Source organism: Eumetopias jubatus, unplaced genomic scaffold (assembly GCF_037043125.1).
Source record: "Eumetopias jubatus isolate StellerSeaLion01/CBP00866 unplaced genomic scaffold, mEumJub1_p1.0 scaffold_14, whole genome shotgun sequence".
Classification (NCBI taxonomy): domain Eukaryota; kingdom Metazoa; phylum Chordata; class Mammalia; order Carnivora; family Otariidae; genus Eumetopias; species Eumetopias jubatus.
The window spans coordinates 14977086-15004265 of NW_028274820.1; the positions used below are offsets into that span (position 1 = coordinate 14977086).

Below are 27180 nucleotides of genomic sequence, written 5' to 3' on the forward strand. Positions count from 1 at the left end.
TCCTTTAGTGTGCTCAGTGATTTGCTTCATGGAGAGAGGGTTTGCAGGCTTTCCTACTTCATGTGTCCTGGAAACCTTCACATTTCTCAAGTGCATAGACCAAATCTGTATCTGCATCTTACTGGAGGAAGGAGAGTGGGGGTGTTCCCTGCCTAGAGAGAAACTGTACTATGAAATACCATGCTGACTTTTGTACCTACTCCTCAAGGATTTACTTCTGTCACTTCACACATCTTTTATTTTGTTCTCTCATAGTTGAAACCAGAACCGATGCCCTTAAATCCAACAAGCATCTAGTTGAGTCTAGATGGTTGCAGCTTTCAGTTTCATGAAAACTTTCCTTTGTGGAGTCATGGGCATTGAGTTTTATGAGATGCTTTTCGTTTGTAAGGAAAATTTCATATCCCCTAGTGACAAAAGCCAAGACACCAACTGGGCCAGGTCTCAGCTTCCAGTCATTAGGGAGGGTTTGGTGCCAGAAGGGGAGCTTCTCCAAGTCACCAGCCAAAGAACGCACTAGGGACTGTTCTCAGCCCTGCGCTGTCTCCACCCAATGTGCACTGTATCCTCCATGGTTTGAAGGAGGGGCAGAGCAGAGACTGGAAAAGACTTGGTGATACTTTCCATCTGTGTGTTGCACAAGGACACTTTATATCCTTCCTGCTATTTAACAACCATAGTTTTTGCAACACACACCAAATGTAAGTCTAATGGAAATTCTGACCCGCAGAGTTAAGAACTCTAAGCTTTCTGAGAGTTCTGATTTAAAACTATATATGTAACTTTTAATAACTTTAGAAAAAGAAAAACTTTTTTTCTTTTTTCTTTCGAAAACAGGCCACTTAAACTACTTCCAGCTGTTTTGCCCTAGAATCCTGTTAATTTTGCTTCAGCCTGCTTCTGTGGAAGGCTTTATTTTTTATATTTAAAGTCATTTAGGATTAATTTTATTTTTTGAGCTCCGTAGTCTTATGGATGTGTTATTTTAGGTGTTCTGTGTATTTATGGTCCTGTGCCATGTCATACGTGATGGCATACATAATAGAACACATTACTATTGTTGTTTTCAGAACAGGACACCTTGTTGATTTTTTTCAAGACTCAGTATCTGCCATTATCATGAAAATAATAGAAAATGCACAATGTAATCAGATACGTTAGAGACCCTCACAGGGCAGTTGTGAATACAGATGCAAGTAACAGTCGTGACTTTATGATTTTTCCTTCAATGATTAGTGGATAACTCAAGGTTTTTCTGTCTTAGAAAAGTAGGGGACACAGGAAGGGGCACCTCACCCATGTCTGTCCAACCAGAGTTGTTTTTCTCCAACACTAGGCATGCAAGAAGCCTCAATGAAGCTCACCGAGTCGCTGCATGAAGTCTATGAGCCTGACTGGTATGGGCGGGAAGATGTGAAGGTGGTTGGCGAGGTAAGATCAGGATCACAGACCACAGGAGGCCTGGGGCACTTCTGCCAGGGTTCCAGCACATTCCGCTAAATCATGATGGGGCACCATGTACCCAGAAGACACCGTACTATTCTGCCATCCAGATCAGCCCAAACTCATACTGATTAGTGAGCCATTATAAAACTAGAGGTATAAAGCTGTGCTTTAGTTAAAGGTGATTTTTCTTCAAAATAAGAATACTGTTTTACCAACCCTTTCTACACATCTTAGCTCATCTCAGCAGCAGAACTGGCCCAGGGCAGAACTTCACCCCTGTATCCCTTCTCCCCCCATCCTGTCTTGAAAGCAGGGTTAGGAGGTGTGAAAAGCATCTATTTCACTTAAATACCACTGGTCCATTCACTGGTCTGCAGAGCCTAAGGACAGATGTGGTCAGCCTGTGGTCAGGAATGTAACTTCCAGAAGCCTTTGTCCCTAGACATGTCTTAACACCTGAAATCCAATTTGCAACCGAGGACCATCTGGCTGGCGAGAAGTGAGGAAGTGGGTATTTTCCGCTTTGCAGAAGGCCTAATGGGGTAGAGACCAAGAGTGACCTCTGTATGATATTGGATGAGTTCTTCAACTTCTCAGGCTTTAGCTTCCTCATCTTCAGAGTGAGAATAAGAATTGTACCAACTAATAACACATTTAAAGCCTATGTATTCACATTATTGGCATGATGTTCAGTATATGTCATTATTACTGATGTTAGCAAACTGCCTGTCAGGGCTTCTCTTGTGTCCAAGGTCTTTGTTAATGAACGGTGTTTGTCATAACCACTTGACATGAGCCCACTGATGCACACTGAGGCACAGAAGACCTAAGGAATACAGCCGCCCCAGCTCGGGAGAAGGTCTGAGGTGTGATGCACTGACCATCCATGCGATCTTTGGAAAGATGGGTTAACAGTGCAGCCCCAGGCTGCTCCGTGAAAATTCTGACATCCCCGCATTGATCTTCATAATCTTTTTAAGAGAAAAAAAAGCCCAGAGATGTATTTATGAGAAAAGTTCTTGTCACCTTTCTCCTATATAAAGACACCATTTCAACATCACGTTGTTAAATGTTTACCTCATATTACACGTTTCTGATGAATGGTGTATGATTAAAAATTCGTCAAGAAAAGAATTTTTAAGGGAATAAAAGAAACTTACATTAATAGCTTTTCAGAGCACCACGTTACCTTGTGTGTGGAACAGATTTCACTGTTGGCGTTTGTTCCTTCAGAAAATGACTGCGGTCCCACCTTGGTCCTTGGAGGGCCTCCCAGGATTTTTGGAACCTTTAGTTGCAGATCCAAATATGGGCTCTTTTGCTGGTGAAGGAGCTGAACACTCCATGTTCAGAGCGTCTATTCACATCAGAAGATGAACCCTTTCATATGGAGGATTTAAATTTTTTTGTTGGCATAAATTTCTTGAATTGGGATCTGTAACAATGAGGATCTGTATTTGAAGTGTGAAAAAAGAAACAAAAGCAAATAAGCCCCCGAAAGTGGCTTTCCAAAGATAGAAAGTTATCTCTCTCTCGTAAAAGACTTCGAAGTGAGCAGCCCAGGTATGGGGACATCAGGGACCCATGTTTGCCATCCTTGCTGTTTCATCCACGTTCAGTATGACTCTCTGAGCACTGGCCATCGGCTCTCATTTTAGCACTCCGGTCGGCAAAAGGAGGAAGCAGGGAAGACTAGCCTCATTTTAGGGACACTTCCTGAAAGTTCATCCCTTTGCCCAGACCTTAGCTGTGACACAGGCTGGAAAATGTAGTCTGTATCCTCGGTAGCCTATATTGTCGATTAGAACTGGTAGCCAAGGCTAGGTTGGTTCCTGTGGAGCTAAGTGGACTGGGAGAGTAGTATACACAAACAATGAATCATAGAACACTACATCAAAAACTAATGATGTGATGTATGATGATTAACATAACATAATAAAAAAAAAAACTTGTAGCCAAATTGCCTTGAAATTTTATTGTATTATTAAATAATCCATGTTTTTTTAACATCTATTATCCAAGGAAGTACTATTTATCTAATTTTATCATTCCTGATTTTTTTTAGAAGTTCAGCAATCAAAATCATTCAGCAGTTATCTCTTTGTTTCTCTTCTTCTTTCAGAAATGTGATGTCCTATGGGAAGACTTTCATCAAAAACTAGTGGATGGGTCCTTGCTGACACTGGATACCTATCTGGGCCAATTTCCTGACATAAAGGTATTTTACTTTGTGTCTATAAAGGGAAGAATTGTATGGTTCTATGTACTTATTGAAACGTGGGCAAGAGATAAGTGGAATTCAGAGTCCTCAAACTGACATCAAACACGGTCACTTTTCATTTATTTAAGCATGGAAATTTTATCCTATCTTTTGAAATGAAATGTAGCCACAGAAATCACATTTTCCCCTTTAGCGAACTGCTTCAGCTTTCGTTTCTCTACAGACATCTTTTTAATACTCTAGATATAAAATTGCAAACCAGATACCAAAAATTCCAATCTTCTTTGTGTTTCAACCTTTTTATTGTATAGCATTTGATAAGAATTTTCATTAGAATAAACAGCAGTCTCCAAGAAAGGAGAAACTTCACTGCAAACCTGAGAGCAAGATTCAGTCTTTCCTTATTTACTGTTCAGAGCACACCTGCATATGTTTTCTGTCCTTAAAATTTCCTGGTTCAGATTGAACTGTTAAGATAGAAGCATTTCAAATACATTTACAACTGGGTCTAAAAATATCTCATCTAAAACATTTGTCTTATTTGACACTTGGATTCATTGATGGGAAATATATAAGCGGAGGATTGAACATCGTAGATTTAGAATTGACCTTGGAGGTAGAGATGGTTTTTAAACCATCAGGGCTGTACATAGCACATGGTAGCATGAATAGATCTGCACCCAGTTGTTTTTCCTCCTCAAGGAGGAATACCAGGTAAGTACCACGGTGCTGCCCGTCTTATAGGGTGAAGGAGGCCGTGAACCAGCATCCATTCATCTGCAGAGCCTTAATTAGGTGACTTCTGATGTGAAGCTCCACTTTTCTCTAGTCTGCTTTGTAGCCATTGCCAAATACCAGGACACTAGCTGCAGTGACGTGCACTGGCCTTGGCCATGAAACATAGTGAAGCTTCTCAGCCAGAGCAGCACTCCTGTCAATGATGTCAATTTCCTTGGTCCCATACATGATACCTAAACTAATTGGCCAACATCCCAAGTGTGTTTTGGGACACAGGGGCACCAGACAAAAAGCCTCAGTGGACCAGACTAGGTACATTAATTAGCCTTGGTGGCAGAATGTCACAGAGAACAAATCCAAACGATGGATTCTCAATGACGTTATCATAATAGGCAGGAGAGCACTTTCATGAGCCATTGTATGATGTATCCTCATTAAAAGGTGTAAGTTGGCTTTTTAAAATTTTCTGAGAGATTTAAAAATTAAATTGAAAAAATTTTAGGATTCTCTGAGGCTGCCATGCACTAGCCTATAGAGAATGTGTCTTGGGATATCTTCAGATTATTTGGTGGACAGTCACATTTGTCTTAGAATTTGTAACATTTGTGGAGCAAAGAGTCTCCGAATCATTATCACACTTCAGAATATCATTTGTTGCGTGGTAATTTAATCTCCATAAAAATCAGTCCCTAATAAATCAGAAGGGGATATGGGAAAACTTTGACTTCATACTTGAAAATTCCAAAGCAGTTTGCAACTAGTCTAAATTATTCATATAATATACATTAACAGTATGATTTAACTAAGCAAATGAAGGCTGTGATTGACCAGAGAAGAACACAGTTGAAAAGTTGTTCAGCTTCAGGAACAAAAACTTGGTATCATTAGAAAAATGTGGAGGATCTTGGTTGTTATGGTACTGCCCAGCCATAGTAATTTGGAAATTGACCATATTCTCTAGGAGCATATAATTTTAGAAGACAAAAACACCCAGAAGTACCTGCATTGAAACATAGATCAAAATAAAATCATGATGGCAGCACCTGGGTGGCTCAGTTGGTTAAGTGTCTAAATCTTGGTTTCAGCTCAGGTCATGATCTCAGAGTCATGAGATCAAGCCCCGTGTCAGACTCCATGCTCAGTGGGGAGTCTGCTTGTGGATTCTCTTCCTTCTTCCTCTGCCCTTCTGCCTACTCATGCTCTCTCTCTTTCTAAAAATAAATAAATAAATATTTAAATTAATTAACTAATTAAATAAAATCATAATGGATGATATGGACTGTCTTCAGTTTGTTCCACATCAGAAAGATGAAGAACTCAGTAGAACTTTTGCTTAAGCAATTCTTTTCTTGAGGTCCACGGTTCAGGTCATGCGCAAAGATGATCCTCCAGTGACTGAACCATCTTTACACTAGAGATTTGGGAATAATGTCATCTAGCTGGGTGTCTTTAAAATAAATAAAATATATGTCATGGGGTTGCCTGTGTCATGGAAAGAGGCTGAAATAATCTCTCTTTCTCTGAAGTCACATTTAGAATAGCGTTTCAACCAAGGTGGACAATTGTGAAACCGTTTCATATGACAAAGAGTTGAGGACACAGCAGTGTTGAACTAGGAAAGGAAGCTATTTGGAATTGGAGAGTAGACACAGTAGCTGTTTCTAATATTTGAAAGACATTTTTTTCTGTGAAGATACACTTAAGTTATTCTCTGTGTCTGAATGGAAGGTAGAAGTGGATGTAGACTCTATCACTTTGTCAAGTTAGTGCTGAATGATTATGTAATGAATGGGTTATTGATCGAAAGGAAGCTAATGATTAAAAATACTGTGTGGAGAATTTTCAAAGCATGGAACACAACTGACTTCCCTGACTTCCATTAAAATCAAACAGTCCATGTGTAGTTAACATGTCAGGCAAATTTCCAAATATTTACTGCTGCTCACCAGCAAGGACTATGGCGTACCATTCATGAGGGAATGATGTTTGACTTTTCCAACTGTGATTGGCAGGGCACCCGGTGTTATAGTTCTTATTATGCAGCACTGTGACATCTAAAATCAATGTTATAATAAGAGCCAGCTTGTCCTCAACCCAGGCAGGCTTACAGCTGTGAGCAGATACTGTAAAATGTAGTTTAGATTCTATCTTGGCAGCCATGCATAAGCACCTAAACATATGTTTACAACAGTGTGCCATAGTGAATTCCAAGTTGGGGTTATTATTGACATTTAAAAAAAATACAATAAATTAATTTTTTTACTGTATAAGGTCAGTGTGCAGTGGGAAATTTGGAGAAATTTCAATTGAACCATATCATTAAACTCTTTATTGTTAAACTAGTAAATTTACTTAAATTTATTACTGGATGGTTAAATAAGAATTGTGTTATTTCCCATATAAAAGCTAAGGTGGATTAACTCTACCCTTACTTAGAAGATTTGATTCTTTCTTCAAGTTTTTCAAGTATCAGATAGGTAAGGAAATAAGATTGATTTGTATTTCCAACACAAAATTGTGTGAATCAAAATGAGTGATGGCCTTCAAAACAGGCCCTTCTACTATGGTAAGCCCTGCTCTGTAATTGACTTGTCAGTTACCCAAGAAAATGAGTCATATTATTTATTTCACTTCTTGTTTTTGAACAAAAAAAAATGACCCAGTGTACTCTTCCACCTTATTCCCAGGCTTGGAAGTCATTGAATTTTGACCCTTTTCAAAAAAATTGCATTCATCTTCAAAGAATCAAGATTGGCTTCTTGGAAGATACTAAAGAAGAGCTCCCCACCCCAACCCCTCCCCTACAAGTCCATGAAGCAGAGCTTTATCAGAGATACACAGAGTTACACAAGTCCACTGCTTCAAGGAACAGTGTTCCTTTGAGGATAGTAGTTAGATGTTTGCTACAAATAATGAGTTGGTCACCTCATAGGCACACTCTCCCCACTAGAGTGCCCTCAAGGGCCTCCCTTCATCCTGCCTAGACTAATTCATCCCCTATCTTTAAGAAAATGTGATCAGCCATGCTTTCCACTAACACCAGTTGGAAGTGGTAGGTGTAGAGGGTGAAGAGATTGGAAGCGGCTAAATGAGAGTAACTGCCCCAACCCACCTCTCACCCTTCCCGAAGGGGGTATAGAGGAATAGCATAGAGTGACAGGTGGTAATTGAATGATGGGGTAGGTCAGAGAAATATGGGAGCAGTTAAGAGGACTGACCAAGAGTCAGGAGGAGGGCGGGGACTGGATGAGGCAGGTCAGGGCACTAGAGTTCAAGATATAAGGAGGCACCTACTCTTGGTTGTTGACCCCGCAGGTATGTGTACCTGAGAGTAAAGGCCTTCTTAGATGTTGTGCCCTAGGTGTCTCAATGTGCCTCATTCTACTCCTGGTACTGGTTGGTGTGTGGTGGGAGGGTTGGCTGACCTCTAATTCATCTCTGCCACAGACTTTCTGAGCAATTCTGGACAAGTTAGAAGTTAATCTCATGCAACTGGAGATTCTCTACTTGTAAAATGGGAATAATCCCTGCAATACCCATAATGTAGGTTGCTGAGGATCTGTGAGTTGTGACTGTGTTTGTATGCCATAAACATGCTAGTGTTGTTTTCTTCTTTCTACCATATAAAAATAAAGTTTTTTAAGGGTCTCCTCCTGTAGTAGTTCTCCAATTGGACTAGCTGGGTATAACTGAACCACTAGGGGGCTTTTCAAAAAGGCCAAATGCATAGGCCTTGCATTAGACTAAATAAATTTGCTTATTATTTGCTTATTAGTTATACTTCCTTTTTTAAGATTTATTTGATTTTTAAAAATTTTATTGTTATGTTAATCACCATACATTACATCGTTAGTTTTTGATGTAGTGTTCCGTGACTCATTGTTTGTGCATAACACCCAGTGCTCCATGCAGAATGTGCCCTCTTTAATACCCATCACCAGACTAACCCATCCCCCCAGCCCCCTCCCCTCTAGAACCCTCAGTTTGTTTTTCAGAGTCCATCGTCTCTCATGGTTTGTCTCCCTCGCCGACTTACTCCCCTTCATTCTTCCCCTCCTGCTATCTTCTTCTTTTTTTTTTTCTTTTCTTAACATATATTGCATTATTTGTTTCAGAGGTACAGATCTGTGATTCAAGACTCTTGCACAATTCACGGCGCTCACCATAGCACATACCCTCCCCAATGTCTATCACCCAGCCACCCCATCCCTCCTGCCCCCCACCACTCCAACAACCTTCAGTTTGTTTCCTGAGATTAAGAATTCCTCATATCAGTGAGGTCATATGATACATGTCTTTCTCTGATTGACTTATTTCACTCAGCATAAAACCCTCCAGTTCCATCCGCGTCGTTGCAAATGGCAAGATCTCATTCCTTCTGATGGCTGCATAATATTCCATTGTGTATATATACCACATCTTCTTTATACATTCATCTGTCGATGGACATCTTGGCTCTTTCCACAATTTGGCTATTGTGGACATTGCTGCTATAAACATTGGGGTGAACATAACCCGTGGGATCCCTACATTTGTACCTTTGGGGTAAATACCCAGTAGTGCAATTGCTGGATTGTATGTTAGCTCTATTTTCAACTGTTTGAGGAATCTCCATACTGTTTTACAGAGTGGTTGCACCAGCTTGCATTCCCACCAACAGTGTAGGAGGGTTCCCCTTTCTCCACATCCCCGCCAACATCCGTCGTTTCCTGACTTGTTAATTTTAGACATTCTGACTGGTGTGAGGTGGTATCTCATTGAGGTTTTGATGTGGATTTCCCTGATGCCGAGCGATGTTGAGCACTTTTTCATATGTCTGTTGGCCATTTGGATGTCTTCTTTCGAAAAATGTCTGTTCATGTCTTCTGCCCATTTCTTGATTAGATCATTTGTTCTTTGGGTGTTGAGTTTGATAAGTTCTTTATAGATTTTGGATACTAGCCCTTTATCTGATATGTCACTTGCAAATATTTTCTCCCATTCTGTTGGTTGTCTTTTGGTTTTGTGGACTGTTTCTTTTGCTGTGCAAAAGCTTTTTATCTTGATGAAATCCCAATAGTTCATTTTTGCCCTTGGTTCCCTTGCCTTTGGTGATGTTTCTAGGAAGAAGTTGCTGCGGCTGAGGTCGAAGAGGTTGCTACCTGTGTTCTCCTTTAGGATTTTGATGGACTCCTGTCTCACGTTTAGGTCTTTCAACCATTTGGAGTCTATTTTTGTGGGTGGTGTAAGGACATGGTCCAGTTTCATTCTTCTGCCTGTGGCTGTCCCAATTTTCCCAACACCATTTGTTGAAGAGACTGTCTTTTTTCCATTGGACATTCTTTCCTGCTTTGTCAAAGATTAGTTGACTATAGAGTTGAGGGTCCATTTCTGGGCTCTCGATTCTGTTCCATTGATCTATGTGTCTGTTTTTCTGCCAGTACCATACTGTCTTGATGATGACAGCTTTGTAATAGAGCTGGAAGTCTGGAATTGTGATGCCGACAGCTTTGCTTTTTCTTTTTCAAGATTCCTCTGGCTATTCTGGGTCTCTTCTGGTTCCATACAAATTTTAGGATTATTTGTTCCATTTCTTTGAAAAAAGTGGATGGCATTTTGATGGGGATTGCATTGAATGTGTAGATTGCTCTAGGTAGCATTGACATCCTCACAATGTTTGTTTTTCCAATCCATGAGCATGGAACGTTTTTCCATTTCTTTGTGTCTTCTTCAGTTTCTTTCATGAGTATTTTATAGTTTTCTGAGTACAGATCCTTTGCCTCTTTGGTTAGATTTATTCGTAGGTATCTTATGGTTTTGGGTGCAATTGTAAATGGGATCGACTCCTTGATTTCTCTCTCTTCTGTCTTGTTGTTGGTGTATAGGAATGCCACTGATTTCTGTGCATTGATTTTATATCCTGCTACTTTACTGAATTCCTGTATGAGTTCTAGCAGTTTTGGGGTGGAGTGTTTTGGGTTTTCCACATACAGTATCATATCATCTGCAAAGAGTGAGAGTTTGACTTCCTCTGCCGATTTGGATGCCTTTGATTTCTTTTTGTTGTCTCATTGCTGTGGCTAGGACTTCTAATACTCTGTTGAATAGCAGTGGTGAGAGTGGACATCCCTGCCGCACTCCTGACCTTAGGGGAAAAGCTCTCAGCTTTTCCCCATTGAGAATGATATTCGCTGTAGGTTTTTCTTAGATGGCTTTTATGATATTGAGATATGTACCCTCTATCCCTATTCCCTGAAGAGTTTTGATCAAAAAAGGATGCTGTACTTTGTCAAATGCTTTTTCTGCATCTGTTGAGAGGATCATATGATTCCTGTTCTTTCTTTTGTTAATGTATTGTATCATGTTGATTGATTTGCGGATGTTGAACCAACCTTGCAGCCCAGGGGTAAATCCCACTTGGTCGTGGTGAATAATCTTTTTAATGGACTGTTGGATCCTATTGGCTAGTATTTTGGTGAGAATTTTTGCATCCATGTTCATCAAGGATATTGGTCTGTCATTCTCCTTTTTGATGGGGTCTTTGTCTGGTTTGGGGATCAAGGTAATGGTGGCCTCATAAAATGAGTTTGGAAGTTTTCCTTCCATTTCTATTTTTTGGACCAGTTTCAGGAGAATAGGCATTAATTCTTGAAATGTTTGGTAGAATTCCCCTGGGAAGCCATCTGGCCCTGGGCTTTTGTTTCTTGGGAAATTTTTGATGACTGCTTCAATTTCCTTAGTGGTTATAGGTCTGTTCAGGTTTTCTATTTCTTCCTGGTTCAGTTTTGGTAGTTGATACATCTCTAGGAATGCACCCATTTCTTCCAGGTTATCTAATTTGCTGGCATAGAGTTGCTCATCATATGTTCTTATAATTGTTTGTATTTCTTTGGTGTTGGTTGTGATCTCTCCTCTTTCATTCATCATTTTATTTACTTGGGTCATTTCTCTTTTCTTTTGGGTAAGTCTGGCCGGGGGTTTATCAATCTTGTTAATTCTTTCAAAGAATGAGCTCCTAGTTTCGTTGATCTGTTCTACTGTTCTTTTTGTTTCTATTTCATTGATTTCTGCTCTGACCTTTATTATGACCTTTATTATTTCTCTTCTCCTGCTGGGTTTAGGCTTTATTTGCTGTTTTTTCTCTAGCTCCTTTAGGTGTAGGGTTAGGTTGTATATTTGAGACCCTTTTTTGTTTCTTGAGAAAGGCTTGTATTGCTATATACTTTCCTCTCAGGACTGCCTTTGCTGTATCCCAAAGATTTTGAACAGTTGTGCTTTCAGTTTCATTGGTTTCCATGAATTTTTTAAATTCTTCTTAATTTCCTGGTTGACCCATTCATTCTTTAGTAGGATGCTCTTTAGCCTCCATGTATTTGAGTTCTTTCCTACTTTCCTCTGGTGATTGAGTTCTAGTTTCAAAGCATTGTGGTCTGTAAATATGCAGGGAATGAGCCCAATCTTTTGGTACCGGTTGAGACCTGATTTGTGACCCTGATTTGTGACCTAGGATGTGATCTATTCTGGAGAATGTTCCATGGGCACTAGAGAAGAATGTGTATTCTGTTGCTTTCGGATAGAATGTTCTGAATATATCTGTGAAGTCCACTTGGTCCAGTGTGTCATTTAAAGTCTTTATTTCCTTGTTGATCTTTTGCTTAGATGATCTGTCCATTTCAGTGAGGGGGGGTGTTAAAGTCCCCCACTATTATTGTATTGTTGTCTATGTGTTTCTTTGCTTTTGTTATTAATTGGCTTATATAATTGGCTGCTCCCATGTTAGGGGCATAGATACTTACAATTGTTAGATCTTCGTGTTGAATAGACCCTTTAAGAAGGATATAGTGTCCTTCCTCATCTCTTATTATAGTCTTTGGTTTAAAATCTAATTTGTCTGATGTAATGATTGCCACCCCAGCTTTCTTTTGGTTTCCATTAGTATGGTAAATGGTTTTCCACCCCCTCACTCTCAATCTGGGTGTGTCTTTGGGTCTGAAATGAGTCTCTTGCAGATAGCATATCGGTGGGTCTTGTTTTTTAATCCAATCTGATAGCCTGTGTCTTTTGACTGGGGCATTTAACCCATTTACATTCAGGGTAACTATTGACAGATATGAATTTAGTTCCATTGTACTGCCTGTAAGGTGTCTGTTACTGTATATTGTCTGCATTCCTTTCTGATCTGTGCTGCTTTTAGGCTCTCTCTTTGCTTAGAGGACCCCTTTCAATATTTCTTGTAGGACTGGTTTTGTGTTTGCAAATTCCTTTAGTTTTTGTTTGTCCTGGAAGCTTTTATCTCTCCTATTTTCAGTTACAGTCTAGCTGCATATAGTGTTCTTGGCTGCATATTTTTCTCGTTTAGTGCTCTGAATATATCATGCCAGTCCTTTCTGGCTTGCCAGGTCTCTGTGGATAGGTCTGTTGCCAATCTAATATTTCTACCATTGTAGGTTACATATCTCTTCCCCCAAGCTGCTTTTAGGATTTTCTCTTTGTCTCTGAGACTCATAAGTTTTACTATTAGATGTCGGGGTGTTGACCTATTTTTAGTGATTTTGAGGGGGGTTCTCTGTGCCTCCTGGATTTGATGCCTGTTTCCTTCCCCACATTAGGGAAGTTCTCTGTTATAATTTGCTCCAATATACTTTCTGCCCCCCCCCCTTCTTCTTCTGGGATCCCAATTATTCTAATGTTGTTTCGTCTTGTGGTATCACTTATCTCTCGAATTCTGCCCTCGTGATACAGTAGTTTTTTATCTCTTTTTCTCAGCTTCTTTATTTTCCATCATTTGGTCTTCTATATCACTGATTTTCTCTTCTGCCTCATTTATCCTAGCAGTTAGTGCCCCCATTTTTGATTGCACCTCATTAATAGCCTTTTTGATTTCAAGTTGGTTAGATTTTAGTTCTTTTATTTCCCCAGAAAGCGTTTCTCTAATAACTTCCATACTTTTTTCAAGCCCAGGTAGTATCTTGAAAATCATCATTCTGAACTCTAGGTCCAACATCGTACTAATGTCTGTATTGAGTAGGTCCCTGGCAGACGGTACTACCCTTTGTTCTTTTTGTTGAGGTGATGTTTTCCTTCTTGTCATTTTGTCCAGAGAGGAATAGATGAATGAGAAAACAAAATGCTAACAGGGTAATAACGTTCCCAGAAAATACACTCTAAAGAAATCAGAAAAGACCTGAAACCAGGGGAAAAGAAAGGGAAAGAAAGAAAAAAAAAGAAAAAGAAAAAGAAAAAGATAAAAACAAACAAAAACAGAACAAAATGGAAAAAACAGAATATGATCAAATATCATCAGGCTGGTGCATAGATCAGTGTCACACACTAGATTTTGGGTGTGCTTTGGTCTGTTAGAAGAAAGTGCCTCCCAAAATTTTAAAGAAAGACTTATACATGTGCAAAATAAGGGTTGATATGATGAAGGGATGGAATATGATTGTAAAGATGAAAATTATAAGAAATTCTATAAAGGGAATTGGTAAGATAGGAAGTTGTTTGAAAAAAGAAAGAAGAGGATTAAAAAAAGAAAGAGAAAGAAAAAAGGGGGAGAGAATGTGATCAGGCAGGAGACTAGAACAAAGCCATACACTTGAGATTTAGGGTATATTTTGATCTGTTAGAAGAAACTGTATCTCAAAATTTTAAAGAGAGAACTATATATATATATATATATATATATATATATGCCAAAAATAAGGGTAACTACTATGAAGGAATAGAATATGACTCTAAAAAGAAAAAATAAAAATGCTTTTTTAAAAGAGGGATTGATAAGATGTTGGTTGAAAAAGGGAAAAAAAAAATCAAGAAAAAAAGTTAAAAACAGAAATTAACTTTGAAAGACTAAAGAATCATGGTAAAAAAGCCAGGAATTCTATGTGCAGTATTCCCCTAGTGCTGGAGTTCTGCCACTCTCATTGATCGGTAAATTTGGTCTTGGCTGGCTGTTCCTGCTGATCTTCTGGGGGAGGGGCCTGTTGCCGTGGTTCCCAGATGTCTTTGCGGGAGGCGCAATTGCCCCGCCCTTGTCCGTCCTGGCTAAGTAATCTGCTCGGGTTTGGTCTCGGTATCTTTTGTTCCCTGCACGCTCTCGGTACAGCTTTGGAGGAGGAGAGTGAAAATGGCGGCCTCCCAATCTCCACTGTGGAGGAGCCGAGAACTTGGGGCCCCACTCCTCAGTAAGCCCCCAGAGAAAAGCAGTCACTCCCGTCTCCCCGGTGTCCGGCCGCACTCCGTGCTCACCTGGCCTGTGACCGAGTGTTTCTTTCTCTGGCACCTGACCCCGTGTGGAGTCTCCAAACCCAGCAGATCCCTGCGGTGCGCTCCCACGCCACTCCTCCCGGGGGAGGAAGGGGAGTCTCCCCGGCTCTGCCGCTTATTGGGTCCCTGTTGGAGGAGCAGTGGCCTGACTGTGTCACTGATCACAGTTCATGGCAACCCTGAGCTGAGAGCCTGCGCCTTGGCTCCGTCTCTGCAGCCGGCTTCCCCGCTCCGATACCTGGGAGCTCTGCTGCACTCAGGCACCCTGGTCTTTCTGTGACCCTGAGGGTCCTGAGACCACACTGTCCCACGAGGGTTCCACCCCCCGCTTAGCCACTGGAGCGAGTTCCTCAGCAGAGCCAACTTGTAAAAGTTCCGATTTTGTGCTCTGCGGCTCTATCACTTGCCAGAAGCGGCCAATGGAGGCCCCCTCCCCCGCCGTCTGTCCTCCCAAATATCCTCGGATTCACTTCTCCGCATGTCCTACCTTCCAGTAGGTGGTTGCTTTTCTGTTCAGAGAGTTGTTGCTATTCTTTTCTTCGATCTCCTTTTGAGTTTGTAGGTGTTCAGAATGGTTTGATCCCTATCCAGGTGAATTCCTGAGACCAGACGAAATCCAGGTCTCCTACTCCTCCGCCATATTGCTCTGCCCCCTCAGCCAGTATCTCTTTAAATATTTCTTCTGACTTAACCTCTCATGTCTTTTGAAAACTCCAGTTAGATCATGTTGGACCATTTAATATTGTATTGCAGGTCTTGTATGCTTGATTCTGTTATTTTTCAACTCATTTCTCTTTGTGTTTTAATAGGAATAATTTGTCTTGATACATTTTCATAGATTTTTTTTTTTTTAAGATTTTATTTATTTGACAGAGACACAGCAAGAGAGGGAACACAAGCAGGGGGAGTGGGAGAGGGAGAAGCAGGCTTTCTGCTGAGCAGGGAACCCGATGCAGGGCTCGATCCTAGGACCCTGGGATCATGACCTGAGCTGAAGGCAGACGCTTAACCACTGAGCCACCCAGCCGCCCCATTAGTCTTAGTCACTTTAAAATTTGTTTGGTATTTCGAGCATCTGGGTCATGTCTGATTCTGGTTCAGTTGATTGCTTTATCTTTTCTCATGGGTTTTCTTTGTGTGTGTGTTTCATAATTTTAGACTGAATCCCAGACATCATGTATAGTGAAGACTGAAGTAATATTAATTCCTTGAAATGGACATGCCTTTTTTCAGGCCAGTAGTGTGGCAGTGCAAATCAATCTGATCATGAATTGAGCTGGATTTAGGTTTGTTGGTTATTATGATTTTACTATTATTACTTTCATTACAGTATGGCTTTCACATTCCTCTAGAATTGGGCTGCTAATGCCTTGTGCTTATCTTCTAACATCTATAATGTTTTCAGAATTGGGTTGAAGTCTGGTTTTTGCCTCCCCTTTGTTCCACATAAGGTAGGTCCTTGAATGCTAGAGAATTATCCTCCATGTCTTTTCCCCATCAGATCTTAGTTCCTTGTATGGCTGTACTGCGGAAGGGGCCTCTCTCTATACACTTGCCCTCCCTCCAGTGGTAGGCAGCTATCACTTATTGTTGACTGTTAAACTTGTAATGGGGACATTGCTGTTTTTTGTTATACTTCCTTGGTCTGTCCTTTTTTTTTTTTTTTTTTTTTTTTGTAGAGAGGGAGAGAGAGAGACAAGACAGAGTTCTTGGCCTGTCTTAAGCACACTCAGCCTCATACTGTGGTTGGCCTTGGGCAGCAGTTTCCTGCCCCTTCTCAAGTGGAAACAGACCGCTGCTTGTTAAAGGAGCCAGCCAGACCATGGGCCCAAGAAGGTTTTATGCCCCTCCCTAATCAGTAGAGATTTTTTCTTCTATCCTTCCTTGTATAACAATGATCTTTGCATATATCATAGGGGCCAGAAGGGTTTCTTAATCCTCCCCCAGAGCCAGATTGGTTTTGCTTCTGTTCCTCTCCCATTCATGCTGTGTACCTTTGCCTGGTCTCTATGGGCTCCCTCCTTAAGCAGCTTAAAGCTTTTGCCTTGTAAGAGAAAAAGGTGCATGAAATGGGCAGGGCTCAGTGCCTACCCTGTAGCAGCCATAGCTCACCTTATTCTCTCCTGTACTGCAAAGGAGTGTCTTCTTCCCAGACTTTCTTATAGCATCCAGTGGGGGCTGAAGGGAAGAGCTTACCCATAAGTGCAATTTGCCCTTGTGTCTTGGGCACCAAGCTTTCCAAAGTGATACATTAGCCCACATTAGGCCTCTAACATTGTTTTTTTGAAGATTTTATTTATTTATTTGAGAGAGAGAGAATGAGAGATAGAGAGCACGAGACGGAAGAGGGTCAGAGGGAGAAGCAGACTCCCTGCTGAGCAGGGAGCCCAATGCGGGACTCGATCCCGGGACTCCAGGATCATGACCTGAGCTGAAGGCAGTCGCTTAACCAACTGAGCCACCCAGGCGCCCTAGGCCTCTAACATTTTGTTGAAATTTTGGCTCACCTCTTCATGTCCACAACTTCTACTGGTACCCTGCTTTTTTGGCACAAATAATTTGTTGTCTTGTCTCTCCTTGGAGGACATTGTCCTTCTTCCCAAATAAAAGAATTCAGATTATTTTGCTTCCTTGTGACCCTTAGGTCTCTGAAAGAATCAAGGAGAGTTATCCTTTTATAGATTATCTGGGTTTTTTCTTGTCAGTGTAAGAGTGACATTCATTGCAGGTGTCTGTATCCTAAATGGAAGTGGGGTCTCTAAGAAGCCATGTATTTTTAAGTCTCCTCAGATGCTTCTAATGAACAAAAGGATTGAGGAACACTTCTAAGAGAAAGGATTTTTTAGGAAGTAAATCTGCTTTATAGAACTTCTGTTGGTGTGTTATTAGAATTCTAAAACCAAAGCCTAATAGAGTCTTCCATGATCTTCGAAATAGAACATTGAAAGATTTAGAATAGAGGCTAAAAGATAGTATATAGGTTTCTTGCTCCCCTCAACGAGTTTTGGAATTTTTCTGATCTTGACTACAAATTCTACCTTCCACTCTTCATGGTTGGCCTAATTATTATCAGAAGGAAAGATATTTACCTGATGGTTTTTACATAAAGAATTGGAGGTGGTTGTGTGATTTCCAGGTATCATTTGTTGGCTGAAATTCTGGTTCACTTCAGTCTCCAGTCAGGATCCTCAGTTACTCTGGACAATGGAAGCCTTTTAGCAATCAAAAAGAGAATCTATAACCATGCATACATTTTCTTGTTGGCAGAATCGCATTGCAAAGCGCAGCAGGAAGCTGGTGGACTATGACAGTGCTCGCCACCATCTGGAAGCTTTGCAGAGCTCCAAGAGGAAGGATGAAAGTCGAATCTCTAAGGTAAGGACTGATCCCACTGTTGACACCACTCTCCATATTCTACGATCTATAACAATATTGCTTTTTAAAATTAAATACAAGCATAACTCAGAGATATTGTGGGTTCAGTTCCCAACCATGGCAATAAAACAAATATTTTAATAAAGCCATTCAAATGAATTTTTTAGTTTCCCAGTGTATGCAAAAGTTATGTTTACACTGTACCATAGTCTCTTAAGTGTGCAATAGCATTATGTTTAAAAACACAGCATGCATACCTTAATTAAAAACACTTTATTTCTAGAAAATGCTATTATCTGTGCTTTCAGCAAGTCATAATCACTAATCACAGATTATAACAAATATGGTAATGAAAATGCTCAAATATTGCAAGAATTATATGAATGTGACCCAGAGACATGAAGTGAGCAAATGCTGCTGGAAAAATGTTACTTACAGGCTTACCTGATGCAGGGTTGCCCCAAACCTCAATTTGTAAAAAAATTTAGTGTCTGCAAAGCCCAGTGAAGTAAAGCACAGCAAAACAAAGTATACCTGTTATTTTCTTTAAGGAGGTTGGAATTAGGACAGAATTTAAACTGAAACATGGTATTTGTGGGCTGCTTTCCCAAATTTTTAATAAGGTTTTTCATGTGATTATAGAGTTCACATGGCTGACACTGACTCACACATTTTGGTCAGAGTAAACCTTGGCCCCCGACAATACCAAAGGGTCAGTGAAAGTAATGTGTTTCTCCATTTTGTTCTGTGTTTGGGGTCCGTATTTGAAGCTAAAAGGCAGATTCAGATAGAAAACAAATTTGAAATACTAAGACATAACCTGTGGTTGCCAGAGAGTGCAGACATGTGCTGGATTTGTAGAACATTCGTTTTCTTTTAGAAAACCCGTTTTACTATGTGTGCCAGGCACTTACAGATGCCAACTGACACCTGCTAACTATTCCCTTTGCTTCCAGTCTTTGCCTCCTATCTGCCTACACACAGCTGTCTGAATAGTCTTTCTACATCACATATCTAGATAGTTTCTCCACTGCTTGTCTTTTAGTGGCTCACATTGCCTATAGAAAACAAATCTCAATTTCTCAGCATGCATATAAGACCCGCACAACTTGGTTATGACTCACCTATTCATCCTAATCAACTTTTGAATCTTCTTTCTCCTCTCCTCCTTCTTTCATATGCACATCCTAAACTAGAGCTTCGTGGCCCACACAGCAGTTCCTGAGCAGCCACGATAAGAGCTGCCTGTCATGTAAGACACCATAGGTGCCAGGCACCATGCTCAGCTATGCCATCATTTCTTAATACTTACAATACCTGTGAAAGTAGGCATTAGTGTCTTGTTTTTATCAGTGAGGTATCGGAGATGAAGAAAGTTAAAACCAATCTCACAAGTTGACACAATCAGTAAGCTAGAATTCTAACCCAGGGAACACCATCTTTTTGTGTTGTAGTACCTCTCCACCTGCTTCTTCAGTGAACCTTTGCTGATTCTTTAAGATTCCTTTAGAATGTCACTTTCCCTGTGGAACCTTCTCTGTTTCTCTACCATTTTCCCCAATAGCATGCACCACAACAGTTTGTAAGCACTAGTTTGTAGTGTAATTATTTAGACTTCTGACTAGACATGGGGAATTTCTTTGGGAAGCATCCATGTCCAGTATGCAGAGCAGAGCAGTGTATGGGACAGGCAGTTAACACGTTTTTGTTGCCAGAATCTGCCAGACTACAAAAGCAACCATTGTAATCAAGCCAGTTTTCGTGTCTTAATAAGACTTAATATTTCAGTTATTGAAAAAAATTATGTGGATTTTATTTGTTTTTTGGTTTGTTTGTTTTTGAGAGAGAGTGTGTGTGTGTGCATGTGAGAAGAGGAGGGGTGGAGGGAGAGAGAGACTCTTAAGGGTCTCAAACTTTACTACCCTGAGATCATGACTTAAGCTAAAATCAAGAGTCAGATGCTTGACCAACTGAACCATCCAGGCACCCCCCCACCAAAATTATGTGGATTTTTAACCAGACAAATTTCCGTCCTCAAAATGTTTCTTGGATGCAATAAAGCTATTCCCATTTTATGTTAAATGCTGTTGTTGTATATAGAAATGGCTTGTGTTTCGATGATATTTTTTAGCGTAAACACTTGTTATGTGTCATTTCTAGGCAGAAGAGGAATTTCAGAAAGCACAGAAAGTGTTTGAAGAGTTTAACGTTGACTTACAAGAGGAGTTACCGTCATTATGGTCAAGGTAAAGTTGTTTCTGTACAGAAGATCAAGAACAGGGATATCTCTTCTCTTGTCTTTATTGCCATTAATGCTAAAGCACCATCCAAGAGAAGTGTTCCATTTCTGTGCTTTTCAGCATGGTGGCTATATACCACATGTGGTGCACTGTTGCACACTTGGACTATGGCTAGTATGGTGGAGGAACTGAATTTTAGATTTAATTTCTTTTGTTTGGATTCATTTGAATTTAAATAACAACATGGGGCTAACAGCTATTATATTGATGGCAGAGTTTTAGACCTTGATCTGTTTCTCAAGTGGAGCTCCAGATCTCAATCAGAGGCATGGGGAGAAGTGCCCTTAACTTTGAAATTCACAGAATACCTTTTAGCTCTTGGCAGGACTCCATTTATTCTGAGAGGTTATCTAGTCTTCCAGCTTTGATGCCAAACCTCTCCTTTCAGCTCTCACCTTTTAACCTGAACTTCATTCCCATTTGAAGTGCTAAATATTCTTCTTCTTATGGGTACTCTGTGTTTCCTGTGGCATTAAGAGCATTGTCCATCCTTTGTCTTATTTTTTCCACTCATTGGTAGAACCAAGAAGTTGTTGGATGAAGTGGGTCCTTATGTCTCGCAATTTCCATCAGTGCCTCATGCTCCCACACCAAATTGTGTTCACTGTGCAACCCTGCTTTAAGTTAAGACAAACCCTCTAGCCCAGCTTCCAACCAGATTGGCATCCCCTAAAACCTTCCTCCGTGGAAATTCTGGATTTTCTACTTATCCTCTAAAATTGTGAGCATTTTGAGGGTCTAGAGTGGAGTTTGTCCAAAAAATTGAGTTTGCCTCAATTTTTTGTGTAGAGTAGGCACTCCATGTTTATTTTTGAACTACTGAAATATCTAGAGGAAATTTTGGCTAGTTCACGATTAAATCAGCCTGTAGGGCATGTCCACTTCAATATCCAGCCATAACCCGAAGTTTAACATGAGTGAAATTAACTCATCGCTCATCTGAATTTACTCATTCTTTCAACATCTGCATTTCACTTTGTGGTACTATCATTCTTGGGCTCCCAGGCTGCAAACTGTGGAGTCAGTAACTATAGAAAACCAGAGGACCATCCTAGGAATCAATCCATCCTTTCTCTCTGTGATCTTCTGGATTGGTCTCTCTCTCTCCTTATTCTCACTGCTCCCACATTTACCCTCACTATCCCCCTGTGAGTTATGGTGGTGGTCTTGACCTCATCCTGTACACCTCTTCATTCAGAAGCTCTGCCTTGACAAATCTCTGTGGTCTGCAGAGGAACCTACTGTGTTGCCCAAAGAAGAGGATTTTGAGCAGCCTGAATATATAAAACTTCTAGGGATACAGATGAGACAAATCTATTCATAATTTTAATTGAGTTATTTATGCCTATTTAAAATCATGAATTATATGAAATTGTTTTTTAAGAAAATTATTATATACTCATATGTCAAGAAATACTTGTATCCAAAATCTTTATATCCATCTTTGTCCTCCATGTCTTCATCCTCATTAAGGACACTCATCAAGTCAGCTGGTAGTTCTCCAGAGCTTCTCATCTTCCTCAACAGATATCCCATCCCAAACAAGTTGTCATTTGCATACAATTTGGACAGTTACCCTGTTCATTTCCCCTCTAAAGGAATTTTTGTGGTCTCAAATATAATTACTTACTCACTTGCTTTTTAAACTGATCTTTGCAAGAGCTAAGGTACCACAGTGCTCAACACTCCCAATTATGAGATAATACTCCTGGGAAAATAGCCAAAACTGCCAAAAGACAGTAATTACTTGCCTTAATATGTGTTGGGTATGTAACAAATTTCTTTTTCCTCATATACTCTGTAAGCATTCAAAACCAGCATTGACTGATGTTGTTCAGGCTTATGTGTCTTCCCCAAGTAGTATTTGGTCATTCAGTATAAGTAACTGTCAGAGTATCTTGTAATATGAAGACTTTATAGGAACTTAAACACAATGGGAATATTTGAAGGACAAAGATTGGAGGGAAAACTTTCCCCTTATCTGGCCAAATGCAATCTCAATACTTCAGTGCTTTTTAATCCACTGTGACTTATTCCCACACTCAAGGCTTACCCCTTTGTATGTCAGTCAGGTCATACTGACGGAAACCTAGTTTTAGGCCTTTTAAAATTTTTTTTATTTTATTTAAATTTAATTAACATGTAGTATATTATTAGTTTCAGAGGTAGAGTTCAGTGATTCATCAGTTGCATATAACACGCAGTGCTCATTACATCACGTGCCCTCCTTCATACCCATCACCCAGTTACCCCATTACCCCAGCCCCCTCCCCTCCAGCAACCCTCAGTTTGTTTCCTAGAGTTAAGAGTCTCTTATGGTTTGTTTCCCTCTCTGATTTTGTCTTATTTTATTTTTCCCTCTCTTCCCCTATGATCCTGTTTTACTTCTTAAATTCTGCACATGAGTGAAATCTTTTTCTGACTTATTTCACTTAGCATAATACCCTCTAGCTCTGTCCACATCATTGCAAATGGTAAAATTTCAGTTTTTTGATGGCTTTGTAATATTCCATTTTGTGTATGTATGTATGTATATATATATATACACATACACACACACACCACATCTTCTTTATCTGTTCATCTGTTGATGGACATCTGGGCTCTTTCCATAGTTTGACTATTGTGGACATTGCTGCTAGAAACATTGGGGTGCAGGTGCCCCTTTGGATCACTACATTTGTATCTTTGGGGTAAATACCCAGTAGTGCAATTGCTGGATTGTATGGTAGCTCTATTTTCAACTGTTTGAGGAACCTCCATACTGTTTTCCAGAGTGGCTGCACCAGCTTGCATTCCCACCAACAGTGTAGGAGGGTTCCCCTCTCTCCGCATCCCCGCCAACATCTGTCGTTTCCTGACTTGTCAATTTTAGTTAGGCCTTTCTCTCTATATATATATTGTGTTTTTTGACTAGACCTACATTATTCAACAGCAATAATTGTGTGTATTGTGTGTTTGTATGAGAGAAAAAGAGATAATTCGTTTATTATTGAATACTCTCTATTTTCCAGGTAGCATCTTATGCACTTTACATGTGTAATCTCTAATTATCACAATTACATATACCCCCATCTTACAAATGAGGAAGCCGGGGATGATACTGGTTAAACACTTTGCTTAATATTGTAAGGTTTATAAATCCTAAAGCTGGCACTTTAACACACTTCTGTGGTACCTCCTATAAGTCCTGATGTCTGATGCAGGACTTCTCCTTACATACAGTGAGACTGTATGCAGACTTCCATAAATAAAGATTATTTCAGAAAATCGTTTTATCAATCCATGTTTTCTTCCCAGCCCTATCACTCCATCTTGAGACTGAAGTTAGTACTTTGTGTCTTCCGTGCCCCCTCCTGTCATGAGAGGAGTACTGACAGCACCAGTATTTGAGGAACGTGCCAGAAGGGGGGCCTGCAGCAGAGCCTGAGAGGAAACAATCACAGATGTAGAAGAAGACCCAGAAGAGTAGGATCTTAAGAAGCCAAGAATGGAGAGAATTTTAAAAGTGAAGGAGTGCTGGGAGAATCATTTACAAGACAGAGGTCAAGCAGAGGAGATGAAGGGTGTATTGCTTCCGGGGAGCTTCCAGCTAGGTTCCAGCTGAGGGCGGGGTCAGAAGCCTGACTGCAGGTGCTGGAGACACTGTGGTTGATGAAGTAGGATCTTGACTCTGATGGGCCTGAGGAATCGTGGCAGCAGATACAGGGGGGTGAGAGGGCAAGGGAAACCTTTTAAAATAACCATTATTATTTTGAGAAGCTGACAGTGGCAGCGGCACAGGGGGGATGATGTAGGACTGAAGATGTCCGGAGTAAGTAGAGGGTAACCCCTTACCCTCTAATGACAAGGTGTTGGTGGAGCTGGCCACCCAGTGGGTACCCAGTGTTGAGAGGCCTATGCTTGATAAAGCAAGATGCTGAGCCTGAGGGGACAGTAGCCTGGAAGAAAAGGGCCAGTGATCTCAGAGAGATTTAAAAAAATCAGCAGGTGGAACGGAAATGAATGAATGAAGGATCTTGTGGTCCAGGAAGTGAGGTTAGGGAGTAGGCCACTGAATGGTCTCATCTCGGTTGTGAGTGATGGCAAGATCCAGGATGTGCAGCAGAATGTGTGTGAATAAACATGCTGGGGTCACGAGGTCAGTGAGTTAGGAGTTTGTGAGGTCGGACAGTCATATGGTTGTGGGGATCTGCTGTGTTCGTGTTAGGACTTGGTGAAGGGGGGAGAGGGAAATCATGAGACATGTACCGTGTGCACAGTGAACAGGGTGCGGGCCGGGAGGTTGAGAGATGAGCTGTATGGGGGCTGAATACGTGTGGTTTAAATCTCAGAGGAGGGTATGTCAGTGCGCTCTTCCCACTCCACGCCACTGGTAAGTGAGGGATGGCAGAGGATGCTTCCTCCATTGCAAGGGGCTCAGGGGGAAACAGTGACCCCCACCCAGACTGCCACAGGCTTCCCTTAGGGCATTGCCAAGGGGAGAGTGTCCTGGCCTGCACACCTTGGTGGTGATAGCTCAGTTGTTAATCCTTCCCACTGTTTCCAAGGACAAAGAACCATCTTAAAGAAATTAAGTTGGTCTTGATGGCTAACCAGAAGGGGCCTGAGGATGCCTCAGAGGAGTCCTTCAGGGAAATGGTAATGTCTCAAAGCCCCTTGTTTATGAAGAGCTTGTGAAGTGAAACTTCCTGAACAGATAATATCCGTACTCACAGCCTGGTACTCTTTGTGGATGTATGTCTCACTGCCATACAGTGATGTCAGTTTTCTAAAAGCCACGGTACCCATGTACAGTCAGAATATGCCTTTACAGTGGAATGAGTGCACAATCGTTTGTGCATTCATTCATTCATTCATTGAATATTTACTGCATGCCTGCTCTGACCAAGTGCTGTATTAGGTGCTAGGCCTATGGTAGTGAATGAGTCAGAGGCAGTCCCTACTTTGAAAGAGTGAGTCTCTGATTACATAAATTGAAGAAAACCATTATCTGATGAATTGCATCAAAAATGTTCAGCACTTTTTCTCTAAGTTAAATATATCCTAGTTGACTTAATTTCTAAAATAAACCATAAAAATATTACTTGATATTTGTTTAGTCATTCTAAACAAGGTATTTCTGGCACCACACCAATTATTTCTCTAAATAATTTTTTTCTAGAGAGAGAGAATGGGAGTAGGGTGGCATGGAGGGACAGAGGGGAGAGAGAGAGAATCTCAAGCAGACTCCCCACTGAGCACAAAGCCTGATGCAGGGCTCGATCTCACTACCCTGAGATCATGACATGAGCTGAAATCAAGAGTCGGATGCTTAACCCACTGAGCCACCCGGATGCCCCAATAGTAATTGACATAAACAAGATCACTATATATCAGAAAACAAAATTTAAAGATAGAAGATTGGGAATTCTTGTTTTTGCTAAATGTGTCAAAGGATCAATAGGTTTTTTAGCAATTCCTTTACAAATAAACAATAAAAAAGCAAGCACTAAGAAATAAACCCAAAATATGAATAGGTAACTCACAAAAGAAGAAATACAAATGGCTTAATAAATAAATGAAATAAGATCACTACATCAAAAACTAATGATATATAGGGACTAACATAACAAAATAAAATTTTAAAAAAGTATCAACTTTAATTGAATAAAAATGTAAAAGTCAGCAAGGTGTTAACTCTTGCCTATCAAATTTACAACGGTTTTGTGTAACTTCATACTGAAAGCTGAGGGAGTCTAAGGACCCAGCCCAGGTGGGAACAGCTTGGCATTGCTCATCAAATCTTCTATGGTCTGTGCCTCTCACACAGCATTTACATTCAAGAAACTTATTCTAAGGAAAGAGTAGAGCTGTGCACCAAGTCTTAATTCATAGATCTTCATTAGGGTTTTGTTTATCATAGTAAAAAATCAGTGAAAATAAAAACAATACTCACCAATGAAGTTCAACTACACCCTACACCCCCCCTCTACATCCCCCATCCATCTATACCCCCGTCCATCTGTACCCCCATCCATCCATACCTCCATCCATCTACACCCCCATCCCTCTACACCCCATCCATCCACACCCTCCCATCCATCTACACCCGCCTTGTCCCATCTACACTCCTCCATCCACCTACACCCTCCTCCATCTACATCCCCCATCCATCTATACCCCCTGTCTATCTATACCACCAGGCCATCCATACCCCATCCATCTACATCCCCATCCGTCTCCACCCCTCCGTCCACCTACATCCCCCTCTGTCCATCTACACCCCCCCCCATCTAATCCCCTCCATCCACGCATCTTCTGCCTTCTATTTAAATTTGACCCTTCCTCAGGGCAGCCTAAGTTTATCCTCTCAAGCAGATGTTCTCACCTGGCACAGGGCCTGTTAATTCCCCTCTCTTCTCAGTGCCTTTAGCTATTTTTGTCTGAATCTACTCATTTTTGATATTTCATTGTGGGTGCCCTTTTGTGGTAACTTTTAACATTCACATGCTGTCTTGAAGTCGGCTTCTTTGACTTACCAGAATGACAGAACGTGTGTTCAGGAATCTGCGCTCAGGTGCTCCTCTACCTGGACTGTCGTTCCTGGAGCCCCCGGAGCCCACCACTAGGCATGAACCCAGAGTGGATAGGCCCTTTGTTGAGTAATTGAATGAGGGGGAAAGTATGAGGAATGAGTGGTTGATGGGGGTCCCAGAGAAGGGGTCCTGGGTTGGCACTTGAAGTGCCCCAGAAAGACTTGCCTGCAAACAGGACATTGAGCTGGTCCCCCTGCGGTGTTGTCTGAGCATCTGCAGTCTCTCCTTCCACCCAGCTGCTGCTTTAGTCAGCTTCCTCCTGTGCAGGTACTCTCCA

At 40.9% G+C, this 27180-nt stretch overlaps 1 protein-coding gene across 5 annotated transcripts in view; it reads left to right on the top strand.

The window, feature by feature from the left end:
• AMPH (amphiphysin) overlaps positions 1 to 27180 on the top strand; it is a 265823-nt gene that overhangs the window by 159361 nt on the left and 79282 nt on the right. For all 5 annotated transcript variants that reach the window (XM_088018242.1, XM_088018243.1, XM_028108945.2 and 2 more), the window contains exons 4-7: positions 1337 to 1431; positions 3569 to 3664; positions 17918 to 18025; positions 20186 to 20271. In XM_088018242.1, coding sequence (XP_087874368.1) covers positions 1337 to 1431; positions 3569 to 3664; positions 17918 to 18025; positions 20186 to 20271 — 385 coding nt within the window. The remainder of the gene's footprint in view (positions 1 to 1336; positions 1432 to 3568; positions 3665 to 17917; positions 18026 to 20185; positions 20272 to 27180) is intronic.